General features: G+C 45.0%; 1 protein-coding gene across 10 annotated transcripts in view; it reads left to right on the forward strand.

The window, feature by feature from the left end:
• TIAM1 (TIAM Rac1 associated GEF 1) overlaps window positions 1–12,058 on the forward strand; it is a 466,629-nt gene that overhangs the window by 296,137 nt on the left and 158,434 nt on the right. For 9 of the 10 annotated variants that reach the window (XM_061418767.1, XM_061418922.1, XM_061418676.1 and 6 more), the window contains one exon: window positions 10,115–11,088. The exons of the other annotated variant lie outside the window; for it this stretch is intronic. In XM_061418767.1, coding sequence (XP_061274751.1) covers window positions 10,126–11,088 — 963 coding nt within the window. In that variant the 5' untranslated portion in view covers window positions 10,115–10,125. The remainder of the gene's footprint in view (window positions 1–10,114; window positions 11,089–12,058) is intronic. 10 annotated transcript variants of the gene reach the window in all.

The raw sequence follows: 12,058 nt of genomic DNA on the forward strand, positions 1-12,058 counted from the left end.
CCCCCCAACCCCCTTACCCTGTCTTCAGGCTCAGCCTCCAGTAGGGAAAAAACAGGCTTGAAACCAAGCCCTCCCACTAGAATCTAATTTTAAATTTGCAATCTGTTGTCTTGTGATTTTTGCTTCAAATTTAACTTTGAAATAAATACATTTCATCCTTTCTCCTGCAATTTCGGAGGTCTGTTTTCAAATCATAGAAGGGTAATCATTACGTTTATTTTAATAAGTTCTTAAATACCTCAGGAGGGAGTGAAAAATTTTATTATTAACAATTATAATTTGTATACATCATTAGATGCCTTATGTTCATATTCTATAGTACCCTTACCAACAAGAGAAACCATGTTTTAATAGTTAACTTTGACTTGAATATAAGCTGGGTCATCTTGTGCCCACTGTGGGCTCTAATGCTTTATATTTTTGAAATATTCTTGTTATAGACAATCTGAGAGGTGAGCATCCCATTGAAAAAAGCAGTACTAAAACTCCAGTTCACTTAGATGGCCAATATAATAATGAGTAAGGCATGGTCCCTGCCACTGGGAGCTTGTAATAAAATAAGGGGTTCATGCAAAGAAAGACAAGTGTGCCAATGTACAAATAACCGTGCACAGACGGAATGGGAGGAGATCAAGCAGAGCGCCGCTGGAATGTCGAGAAAGGATGGTTAAATCCAAGCTCGGTAGTCTTTTCTTCTTTATCTTGGGTAATTTTCTCAAGTCATCTGCTTTAAGTTTGGGTTTGGTGCTTTTTTGCTTTAGCTGTCAGCCTGGTGTCCCCATCCTCACTCTCTGAGAATTATCCAAGAAACCTAGGGACTTAAAGCGTTTATTCTTTTCTTTGCCATAACTGAATTCTAGGTAAGGGACCTGCCTGGCAGTCGATTAAGGCTCTGTGCTTCCACTGCAGGGAGTGCAGGTTCTATCCCTGATCAGAGAACGAAGATCTCATGTGCAGCATGGCCAAAACAGTGAATTATAGCTTTAGTGTAGTTGCTTTGGAAAATACGAAAAGCAAAGTATACTTTTGAAAATTAACTTACCCCATAATCTCTATCTAGGATGCTAACTTTAAAATTTTTTACACAGATCTATATATTCTCTATGTGTCTCTCTCTCCCTCTCCGTGTGTGTGTGTGTGTTTATGAGAGAGAGAGAAAGAAGGTAAAATATTAACGTCTTTAGAATTTTAATCTCCTCAAAGCCAGTATCTTGGAGATGCATCTCAAATACAAGTTTTTACTTCCTGAGAATAAGAGTTTTGCTCCAGAGGTGATTGACCCTAATAATATAATTATCTTTTTGATTATCTACTTCTGAACAGGGCAAGCCCCAGCAAGCTGACCCACAAGGCTGGGCTTTAATCATGTGGAGCTTTCCTGTTGTTCAGCTAAAGGGTGGGGCATTTTGCTGTCTGGAGTACCGCTTGAACTTCTGGTCTCATCTAGGGAATTAGACATCCTAAACCATAAAAATATTATTATAACCTCCTTAGTCTGCAAAGTGATGAGGTTATTTTTTGTTTCTCTTGTATCTTCTTTCTTTCTCTCTTTTTTCCTCTGAACAATCTGTAGTTATAGTAGTGTTTTTCTTTGTTCTCTCTGCCCAGAGACCTTGACCATGGGTGAGTTTCTGTTAACTCAAATGTTTTCTCATGCAATACCAAGAAAACTTCACATCTGATGATTAAAAAATGCAGCTAGTTTTGTATTATGGATCAAATTAAAAATATTTTACCTTTCTTTTTAATTTGTATTCTCCTTCTCCACTCATACATAATAATTGATGTTCACAGAGATCTTTCATAGATGTTCCAAGGAGTTACAATTTTCATTTATTTCAGGAGTGTTTACTATTACTCAGCGAACATAGTTATACTAATTGCTTTAAAAGCCTGATAATTCCAACATCTGGGTCACTTTGGGGTTGGCATCTATTGATTGTCTTTTCCCCTGAGAACTGATTAGATTTTCCTGGTTCTTTGGAATGCATTGTGGACACTTTCGAGTATTACATTGGGAGAATCTAGGTCCTGTTAAAATCATCTGGAGAATGTTGAATTTTCTTTTTTTCCTATTTTAGTAAGCAATCAACCTGGCTAGGTTCAGATGGCAAGTTCTGTTTGACCTCCTGTGGGTGGTAGGTCTGATGTCAGTTCAGTTTTCAAAGCCTTTGCTCCAAAGTTGTGGCCTTGTCCACACACGCACCACTTGGGAGTTAGACTGAGAGGTGAGCTGTGTTTATGTCATAGCTCAGTTCGCCAAGCCTTTGCTGTCTTTCTCGGGGTCAGTCCCAGGCACATGCACCTGAGGAGTGAGCTGGGACTTGGGTAGGTTTATACATGACATTAGCTGATTAGTTTCCTCCACCTCTGTCTTCTGTGAGATCGCCCTCACTCTTTGGCTTGCAGGGATCCCCAGTCTCGATTTCTTTGGCCAGAATGACAGGGCACATCTTGTGAGTTTTGCTGCTTTTGTTATGGCTAGCTGTGTGCTCAGGCTTCCTGGTGGCACCAGTGGTAAACAACCGGCCTGCCAATTCAGGAGACAGAAGAGGTGAGAGTTCGATTCCTGAGTCAGGAAGATCCCCTGGAGGAGGGTATGGCCACCCACTCCAGTATTCTTGTCTGGAGAATCCAATGGGTAGAGGAGCCTGGTGGGCTACAGTCCATGGGGCCGCCAAGAGTTGGACACAACTGAAGCGACCCAGCATGCATGCACGGACTGTGTGCTCACCCTCCATGCAAGGCTGGAAGAGAAATGAGAGTAATACAAACCGAAATGGGAAACCCACTCTCGGTAGAGTGGCTTCTTCAGTTTTATTGCTTGTTTATTTATTTTTGGCTGCACTGGGTCCTCATTGCTAGTTTCCACAAGTGGGGGCTTACTCGTTGCCTCTCTGCACGTGGGATTGTCCCAGAGCAGGTACTGACCCCATGTTTCCTGCATTGGCAGGTGGATTCTTAACCACTGAAGCACCAGGGAAGACCTTGTGTTTCTTCCCATCCCCAACTTACCTGCTTTTGCTTATTCTTTGGAAGCCTCAGGTAGTTGCTTTTTACTTTGGTTCAGAGGTTTTAAATCTTTATCATTGGAAGAAAGACCAGCCACTGTGTCTTACTTCATCTTGGCTGCCACCAGGTACTATAAATAGTACTTCAGTTTTGTTCACGACTATTAAAGACAGAAGCCCTGTCCCTAGCGAATCACCCTGCTTCCCCATTGACTCTCACTTTGGACCTTGTTTTGTGTTTGCTGTCTGTTTCCTGATGACCTTGTGCCAGATAATGCCCCGTGAGTGCTTATTTTCTTATTGCATAATTTGTTGAAAAAGAGGATTCAAAAAGCTTCATTTGGCAGCATTGTCACTTTTAAACAAAATTTTCCCTTGACCAGAAACTCCCAGTGAGTGACAGCTTTAACTTTTTATTTTGAAATAATCATAGATCCACATGAAATTGAACACAGTAAGCATACTCTTCACCTAGCCTCTCTTAATGGTTGCATCTTAATTTCCACAAACTACCAAAGCTAGGGATTTGAGACTTTTTTCCAAAGTGTGTAAATAGTTTTATATCATTTTATTACATAAGGCTTAGTAGGCTAATAAATCTATAAAAGCAGTCCCTGAGAAAGAATCACCTATCTGATGTATCTACGAACCACCCTAATGACTGTACTTTTTTTGTGTGTGTGTTAAATTGTGTTAGTTTAGGGTGTACAGCATAGTGGTAAAGCTATTTACTTTTCAGATTCTTTCCCCTTAAAGATTGTATCAAAATACTCAATATAGTTTCCTGTATTATACAGCAGGTACTTGTTGGTTATCTATTTTATGTATAGTAGTGTGTATATCGGAGAAGGCAATGGCACCCCACTCCAGTAGTCTTGCCTGGAAAATCCCATGGACGGAGGAGCCTGGTGGGCTGCAGTCCATGGTGTTGCTAGGAGTCGGACACGACGGAGTGACTTCACTTTCCCTTTTCACTTTCAAGCATTGGAGAAGGAAATGGCAACCCACTCCAGTGTTCTTGCCTGGAGAATCCCAGGGACAGGGGAGCCTGGTGGGCTGCCGTCTCCGGGGTCGCACAGAGTCAGACACGACTGAAGTGACTTAGCAGCAGCAGTATTCCATTGCACATGTCCACCACATCTTTATCCATTCATCTGTCAGCGCATCTTTAGTCTGCTTCCATGTCTTGTCTGTTGCACACAGTGCTGCCTATACTGATTGATAAAGTTCCTTTAAGTACTTTCACTGTGCACTTATTTTGATGGGAGTACTTTTTTACTCTTTCGCTGTGTATTTTCTTTGATGGGATTTAAAGGAAGTTACTATGAAAAGTTTAGCTCATGACTTAAGGAGAAAGGTCATGGTGTTGGGAAGAATGGAGAATTCATCCTCTCTCTAGTGTCCTTGGTCTCTGACCCTAAGAATCTCTTGATTTTTTGGGACCGCCTCTACTTTCAAATGACGCCTCCCCATCATGTCACTAGGTCTCCTTTGTCAGTATTTTCCTCTGGATCATCTCAGGCTGCTCAGTCCTGAGCTGTCTCTCCGACATGGAGGAGAGGTACTCTCTCAATTCCAACCCCCTTTCTTAAACCTCCAAAAGGAGGAGGGATGTAGGAATTAAGTGAAATGAGACAAAGGCGAGGCCATGAGTCTCTGCCTAGGTGATTGAAGGTTGGGGAGAACAGTGGAGCAGGGCAGGCCGAAACCGTCAGCTCAGCTCACAGAATCAGGGTGATCCCAAACCCAGGGGCCTGGGCTGAGGGACCTACACCAGTCTGCAGGTGGAGGAGACATAGAGAACAGCACACAGTCTGGAAATGGGTGCATTTTCTGGGCACTCTCATGTAGGAGAGCTGGCATTTTTAAAGCCAGTGTGTCTTTTCTCTAGTTTACATTATGCTAACACCCTCATCGCTTTTCTCTTGCAGCTGTGTTAGTTTGGTTTTTTACATTCTAGATTAAACTTTGTCATTCATTCATTCTGTGTTTTCCTACTTAGCTCCTAGTGCCTTTCAGGCAGTGTTTTAGGCACTGAGAATATAGCAACACTCGAGACTAACTTTCTGCCTCCCTGATGCTTAATTAGGTTCTAGTGGGGACAGATATAGAATAAAAAAAAAAATAAGGAAATGAAAAACATTTTTTGAGACAGTTATGACAAATGTTAAGGAGTAGGGGGGAAGCAAAAAAGAGGGGTGGGAAGTGTTGAGCTCCAAGGGGTCATTTTGGATAGAGATGCTAGGAAAGATCTCTTTAAGAAGGTGACATTTGAGTCAAGATCTGGAAAGAGCGAGCCAGGTATAGATGCCTGAAGGCTGGAGAGTTGGAGGCCAAGGAAAGAGCATGAACAAAGGCTCTGGGGAAGCCAGGAAGCTGTATCTTAGAGGACTGGAAAGAAAGTTTAAGATTTGAGGTTTAAATTCAGACAGTTGTCCCTGTGTTACAGTCTTGCCCACCACCTCCTGCTTAATATGCCTCCCCCTAACTACCCTCTGCAAGTGCAAGCTGTTTGAGGCCACTAATATTTTCCCTAAGGAAGTCAATAGGGAGTTGAATGAGTTTAAAAATGGTAACATTTTCTAGCTTGCCATCATGTACCTGTGTTCTGAGGCTCTGCTTTTCAAGTTGTTACAAATTGAGTTTATTACACTCTTGAATTTGTTACGATATTTCTTCTGTTTTATGTTTTGGTTTTTTGGCTTCAGAGGCATAAGGGATCCTAGCTCCATGACCAAGGATCAAAACCCCACCCTCTGTGTTGGAAGGCGAAATCTTAACCACGGGACCACGAGGGGAAGTCCCTGCTTGTCCATTTCTAGCCCAGTTTTTGCATTTCAGCCTGTCCTCTCCCCCCTTAATCTTTCCCCTCTTTCCTAGTGACTGTGTGGTGATTTTGTTGGCTAAGTACTGATCACTACCTTGTACTTTTGTTTCTAAAGTGCATGAGCATTTTTTGACTCCTTATCATGCATAGAACACTTGTAGTCTCTATGAGTGTGAGTGTTCATCGCTCAGACGTGTCTGACTCTTTGCAACCCCACAGACTGTAGCTCAGCCAGGCTCTTCTGTCCATGGAATTTCCCCAGGGGATAATAATTGGAGTGGGTTGTCGTTTCCTTCTCCAGGGGATCTTCCCAACCCAGTGATCCAATCCAGGTCTCTCACATTGCAGGCAGATTCTTTTACCTTCTGAACTATCAGGGAAGCACTCTCGATAGAGGCTTCAAAAAAAAAGTGTAAGCCACTTTCTAACCAAAGTTGCTTCCAGATTCAGAGAAACAAATAAAGACTGTGTAAATGTAAAGTGTAAACCAGGCTGTTTTGGTTTGTTGTAAGTAAATGATAAGAGTTAGGTAGGAGAGAGTGGGGGAATGTGAAGATGGTGAAAGTAGATGGCATTTGCCATTTGTATGTGGAGAGGATTAGGGCTCTCAAATCACCAGTGTTCTGGGGGTTGCCTGTGGGATGGGGTCGTCCCTGAAAGGGGAGATTGTGTCTGTTGTATGCAGTGAGCAATTTTCATTTTTCATGCTTGTGTTGTTTCAGGGTCCCCCACTGACCCCCACATGGGCCTTCATGAGTCGCACTGACCTTTGGGGGAAAGCTCTTAAAGGAAGGGGTGTTTCGGCAGTCCCTAGGAACATTTTTCTCCTAACTTGAGTTGCTTCAAACTTCCTGCTGACTCGACTTAGATCATCCCCTGAGAATCGCTCTTGGTAGGATTTAAGAGATTTGGCATTCATCTCTAAATTCTAGTTCTGAAGATAAAAATGGCTTCTTTCCTACCTTGGCTGGCTGAAAAGAATCTTGCTACTAAAAATGCTATTAATATAACAGACCCATCAGAGCGATGCAGGGAACGCTGTAATTCTTGAAGGCTGGGGCCATTTGCTTTAGGAAACTGCTCCTGAGGCTTTTAACTTGATTAGTTTTCTGTTGGCAGAAACAAGCCTAACCAGAAATTTGTTGTTGAGAATATGTCTGTCAATTTATATTTGCAAACTTTTGTATACAGCAGAAGGGGGGGGCTCCATCTGAGCATATTGGGGGGTCCATTTGAGCATATTTGGGGTGACAGCTTTGCCTTTCTACACCGTGGTTTCTGTCACCTCCATTCTTTCCCTCTTTTGAGTTTAAATCTATGTGATTCTTAAAATGGGACTGTGGCTAATACTTTTTCTAAACTTTTAATTATTCCTTGGCAAAACATATAGATGCATAGACACATTCAGGTATCTTTCTTTTTTTCTTTTAGCTGTGCTGGGTCTTCTTTAGACTGTGTTCAGGCTTTCTCTAGTTGCGTTTAGTGGGGACTACTCTGTTGGGGGTGCGCTTCTCTTCTTGCAGACTCTAGGCACGCATGCTTCGGTAGTTGTGGTATGCAGGCTTAGTTACCCTGCTGCATGTAGAATCTTAGTTCCTGGACCAGGGCTGGAACCTGTGTCCCCTGCATTAGCAGACAGATTCTTAACCACTGGACCACCAGAGAAGTCCCCATCTATGTATCTTCAGGTGAAAGTCACTCAGTCGTGTCTGACTCTTTGCGACCCCATGGATTGTAGCCAGCCAGGCTCCTCTGTCCATGGGATTTCCCAGGCAAGAATACTGGAGTGGGTGGCCTTTCCCTTCTCCAGGGGATCTTCCCAACCTGGAATTGAACCAGGGTCTCCTGCATTGCAAGCGGATTCCTTACCAACTGAGTTATCAGGAAAGCTATACCCTTAAAAAATCAAGAACCCTGAGACACTGGTCATGGCTTTTAGCCTTACTTTAGATGCTTGTTAAAATATTTTACTTGTAAAAATGTAGCACATGATATTCTTAGGAATATAGATCACATAAATGGTCACACATGGACCATGAATCTTTTCATTTTCCCTGTACTGAGTTGAGTCTCTATGTTTTTTTCTTGCTTCTTAAAGGTACCAGCCAGAGGGGCGTGAACTTATTGCTTTGAAGTATATTTGCTACTAGTAAAAGGATGATTCTCTTTCTTGGAAACTTCGCTCTCAGAATCATATGATGTGTGACCTGGTAGAGAATATTCCAGTATGGGAATAGCTTCACATCTGGTGTCTGTATGAGTTACCTCTGAACTCATCGGAACATTCAATGGAGGTTTTTCCCTTCTTGTTGCCACAAATTTCATTTCAGTAAAGATGTGCTTGTAGGAGTTTAAGCAACCTTTGAGACTGAAGAGTAGGATTGTAGAGTGGTTCTGGAGCATTGGGAAGGAATATATTATATTGCAGGGGGTTTCAAAGTGTAATAGATCCAATAAATTTGTTCCTGTTTCCCTCTGCACCTTTTGCTTTTTTGTTTATTGTATCCCTTCCCTGGCTTGGAGTATCAGTTTCATGAGAGTGGAGAATGTGTATCTTTTTTTCTCTGCTGTATTTCTGGTTTCTGGAACATGGTAGCTACGCAGTATTTATTTTCTTTCTTTCTTTTCTTTTCTTCTTTTAAACAGTTTTCAAGATTGCTCAGCCAGTCAGGGCAGAAGCTGGCATGAGCATCCGGGCTCCATCCCCACCTCTTTGTTTAAAAAAAAAAAAAAAGGATTTATTTGGCTACATCAGGTCTCCAGTTTTGGCACTTTGAATCTTTTAGTTGCTGGCATACGGGATCTTAGTTGCCACCTGTGGGATCTAGTTCCTTGTGAAAGTGAAAGCGTTAGTCATTCAGTCCTGTCTGACCCTTTGTGACCCATCCATGAACTGTAGCCTTCCAGGCTCCTCTGTCCATGGGGATTCTCCAGGCAAGAATACTGCAGTAGGTAACCATTCCCTCCTCCCAGGGATCTTCCCCACCTAGGGATCCAACCAGTGTCTCCTGCATTGCCAGATAGATTCTCTACCATCTGAGCCACTGGGTTCCCTGACCTGGGATCAGACCCAGGCCCCCTGCATTGGAAGCATGGAATCTTAGCCACTGGACCGCCAGGGAAGTCCCAGTATATATATTTTCTGAATGAACAACCGTGTAGATGATTATACACATCAACTCAGGGATGTGCTCAGCTGTTCTGTTTTTCTTCTCTCCTTTCTGACCATTTTCATGTGTGTATCCTAAGTGTATACAGTTGAAATGGTCTAGAGAAACCTCACTGCAGAGCAAGGAGAATAAGGCTAAATACAGTCATACTTGTCGAGCTTTGAGGATGTTTTAATTTCTCACTGTGGGTAACAGCCCTCAGACCAATGAGAGAGACTGGGACAATGTTAAGGAAAGGACTTGAATTAACCTGGGTAGCTCCAAAAGGCTGAATCGCATTTGGTGATTTCATCATGTGAATTTCTGTGTGCAGGGCACTCTGTACCAGATTAATGTTCTCCGGTTGGATTTGCTCCCAGAAATGAACCCATTAGTTTGCTGCCGGGCAGAGAGTGGGGTTTCTGTTTTGTTTTGGGCATCTCCCTCTCCCCTTCCCACTTCGCCCCCCTTCCCCTGTTAAGGTTTTCAGAAAGTTGTGGCATTAAAGGTAAAAAGCCCCTTTTCTTTTTGACTTTATCAGGAAGAGTTGACTGGACTTCACATCTTGGGCTTTCCCGTTTTTGATTGATTTTGAAGTGTAGATGAAGTCAGGATGAAACGGAAACCTATGGGGAGGAAGGACCTTTATCCAGTGCATCTTGGAGTTTCGCCTGGTTTTTTGAAATATGTCATTTCAAACAGAACGTTACTCATTTGGAGCAGACACCTTGGTTTGTACTTTTTAGAGTTTTTAGTTGGTGGAGAGGCGTCGAGCTTTAAATAGACAACTCTAGAGGTTAGGGAGAAGAAAGCAGGTGTTGCCAGCTTTAGGAAAGCAAGTCTGTGCCATGCCTGGAGTGCTGCTCCCCTCCCCCGGCAGAGACCCGTGTCATCCCCCATGGCCTTATTTATGTTCTTATTTCACATCTCCGCAGGAGTAGTCTCAGTCGGTGATGTTAGTTCTCACCTGCTGCCGCGTTGAGTCCAAGTGCCTGCCAGGTGCATATAGGCGCCGCTGTTACCTGTCAAGCTGTCTGCCCTCTGTAGGTACCGAGTTCTTCCCGTTAACCGCCCGTACCCATGGGTGACTCAGTGATCCTCTCCTTTTTTTTTTTTCCTTGCTACAGACCATAAAACCATGGGAAACGCAGAAAGTCAAAGTGTCGTGCATGAGTTCTATGGAGACAAGCACGCGGTCCTGGGGCGCAAGCACACGTCGCGATCCCTGCGCCTGTCGCACAAGGCACGGCGGACCAGGCACGCCTCCTCCGGCAAGGTGATCCACAGGAACTCCGAAGTGAGTACCCGGTCCAGCAGCACCCCCAGCATCCCCCAGTCCCTGGCTGAAAATGGCCTGGAGCCCTTCTCCCAGGAAGGCACCCTCGAGGACTTCGGGAGCCCCATTTGGGTGGACCGAGTGGATGTGGGCTTGAGACCCGTGTCTTACACCGATTCCTCCGTCGCTCCCAGCGTGGACAGCAGCATCGTCCTCACAGCAGCCTCCGTGCAGAGCATGCCAGACTCGGAAGACAGCCGGCTTTACGGGGATGACGCGACGTACTTGGCGGAGGGCGGCAGGCGGCAGCGCCCCTATGCCTCCAACGGACCCGCGTTCATGGAGACAGCGAGCTTTAAGAAGAAACGCTCCAAATCCGCAGACATCTGGCGGGAGGACAGCCTGGAATTCTCACTGTCTGATCTGAGCCAAGAACATTTAACAAGCAACGAAGAGATCTTGGGTTCCGCCGAGGAGAAAGACTGCGAGGAGGCTCGGGCGATGGAAACCCGGGCGAGTCCGCGGCAGCTCAGTGCCTGTCAACGGGCCAATTCGCTGGGAGACTTGTACGCTCAGAAGAACTCTGGGGTGACGGCAAACGGGGGGCCCAGGAGCAAACTTGCAGGCTACTGTCGGAATTTGGTGTCTGACATCCCCGATCTCGCGAACCATAAGATGCCACCAGCTGCCGCTGAAGAGGCTCTCCCCTACAATAATTATAACACACTCCCGTGTAGGAAATCTCACTGTCTCTCTGAAGGTGCCACCAACCCACAGATTAGCCATAGCAGCAGCATGCAAGGCAGAAGAGCAAAAACCACTCAGGTAAAGTGCTTGGAATCTGTTTTGGTATTTTGGAAACTGGTGCATGACTCGAAGTGCATGATTGGGCTCTTAGAAGGTTTCCCATCTTGTAGCTGCGTGTTAAACACAGTTTTTCCCTGGTGGGTGCTGCCTCTCTGAAGATTCGTCTGTCTGCTGCTTCGCCCCTCTTGCAGTTCTGTTGCTGAAGGGGTGGGGATTCAGGAAGAAGCTTCTGTGTGTGTGTGTGTGGTGGGGGTGAGGTGACAGGAGTGGGAATGAAGCTGATAAGTTCGTATCGGGAAACTGCCTCTCCAGTTCAGCTCTGAGCAGCATCTTACTGGTTCTGTGCTTCCTTCCTAACGTGGTTTTCTCTCCGTGGACAGATGGGGATGGTGGGCTGTGGACTCTTGGAGCTTATTTCTCCCGCGCCGCAGGTGGGAAGAGGTTATTCGGCAGGCGGCTCCTTGGAGGAAGCCTTTTTTGATTCGGGGCCGGCTCTGGTCATTTGTCAGCTTCTGTCCGAGGTTGGCAGGCTGACTGCCTTCCCGGGAGCCATTTCAATTTCCTGTTCCTTTGCGATGCTGGCCAGCCCTCTCTCTCTGGAGGGAGGTGTTGCAGGAGGAATAACATGGGTGGGTTCCAGGTCTGATCTGCAGCCAACTGGCTTCTGACCTTGGGCAAAACCCTGACTTCCAGGTGCTCTACGGAACACTGGGGTGAAGATGCTTGACCCAGCTGCTTCAGGGTCTGGGGCATGATGGTGTGCGTGTGAAAGCGTTTTCAAAGATTTAAAATGTGTCTTGCTAATAAAACAAAGAGTGCCCTCGTATTCCCTAATCATTACTGATAATTGGGCGGGCCAAAAAGTTCATTCGGGGGTCTGGTCACCCCTGTACAAACTTTGTGACCAACCCAGTGTCACAAGGATAATGACATGTCAAGTAATCCTGCCTGCGTCAGTCCTTTTCTGGTCCTGGAGCAGGGTTCCAGG

This window comes from Bos javanicus, chromosome 1 (genome assembly GCF_032452875.1).
Source record: "Bos javanicus breed banteng chromosome 1, ARS-OSU_banteng_1.0, whole genome shotgun sequence".
Taxonomy (NCBI): domain Eukaryota; kingdom Metazoa; phylum Chordata; class Mammalia; order Artiodactyla; family Bovidae; genus Bos; species Bos javanicus.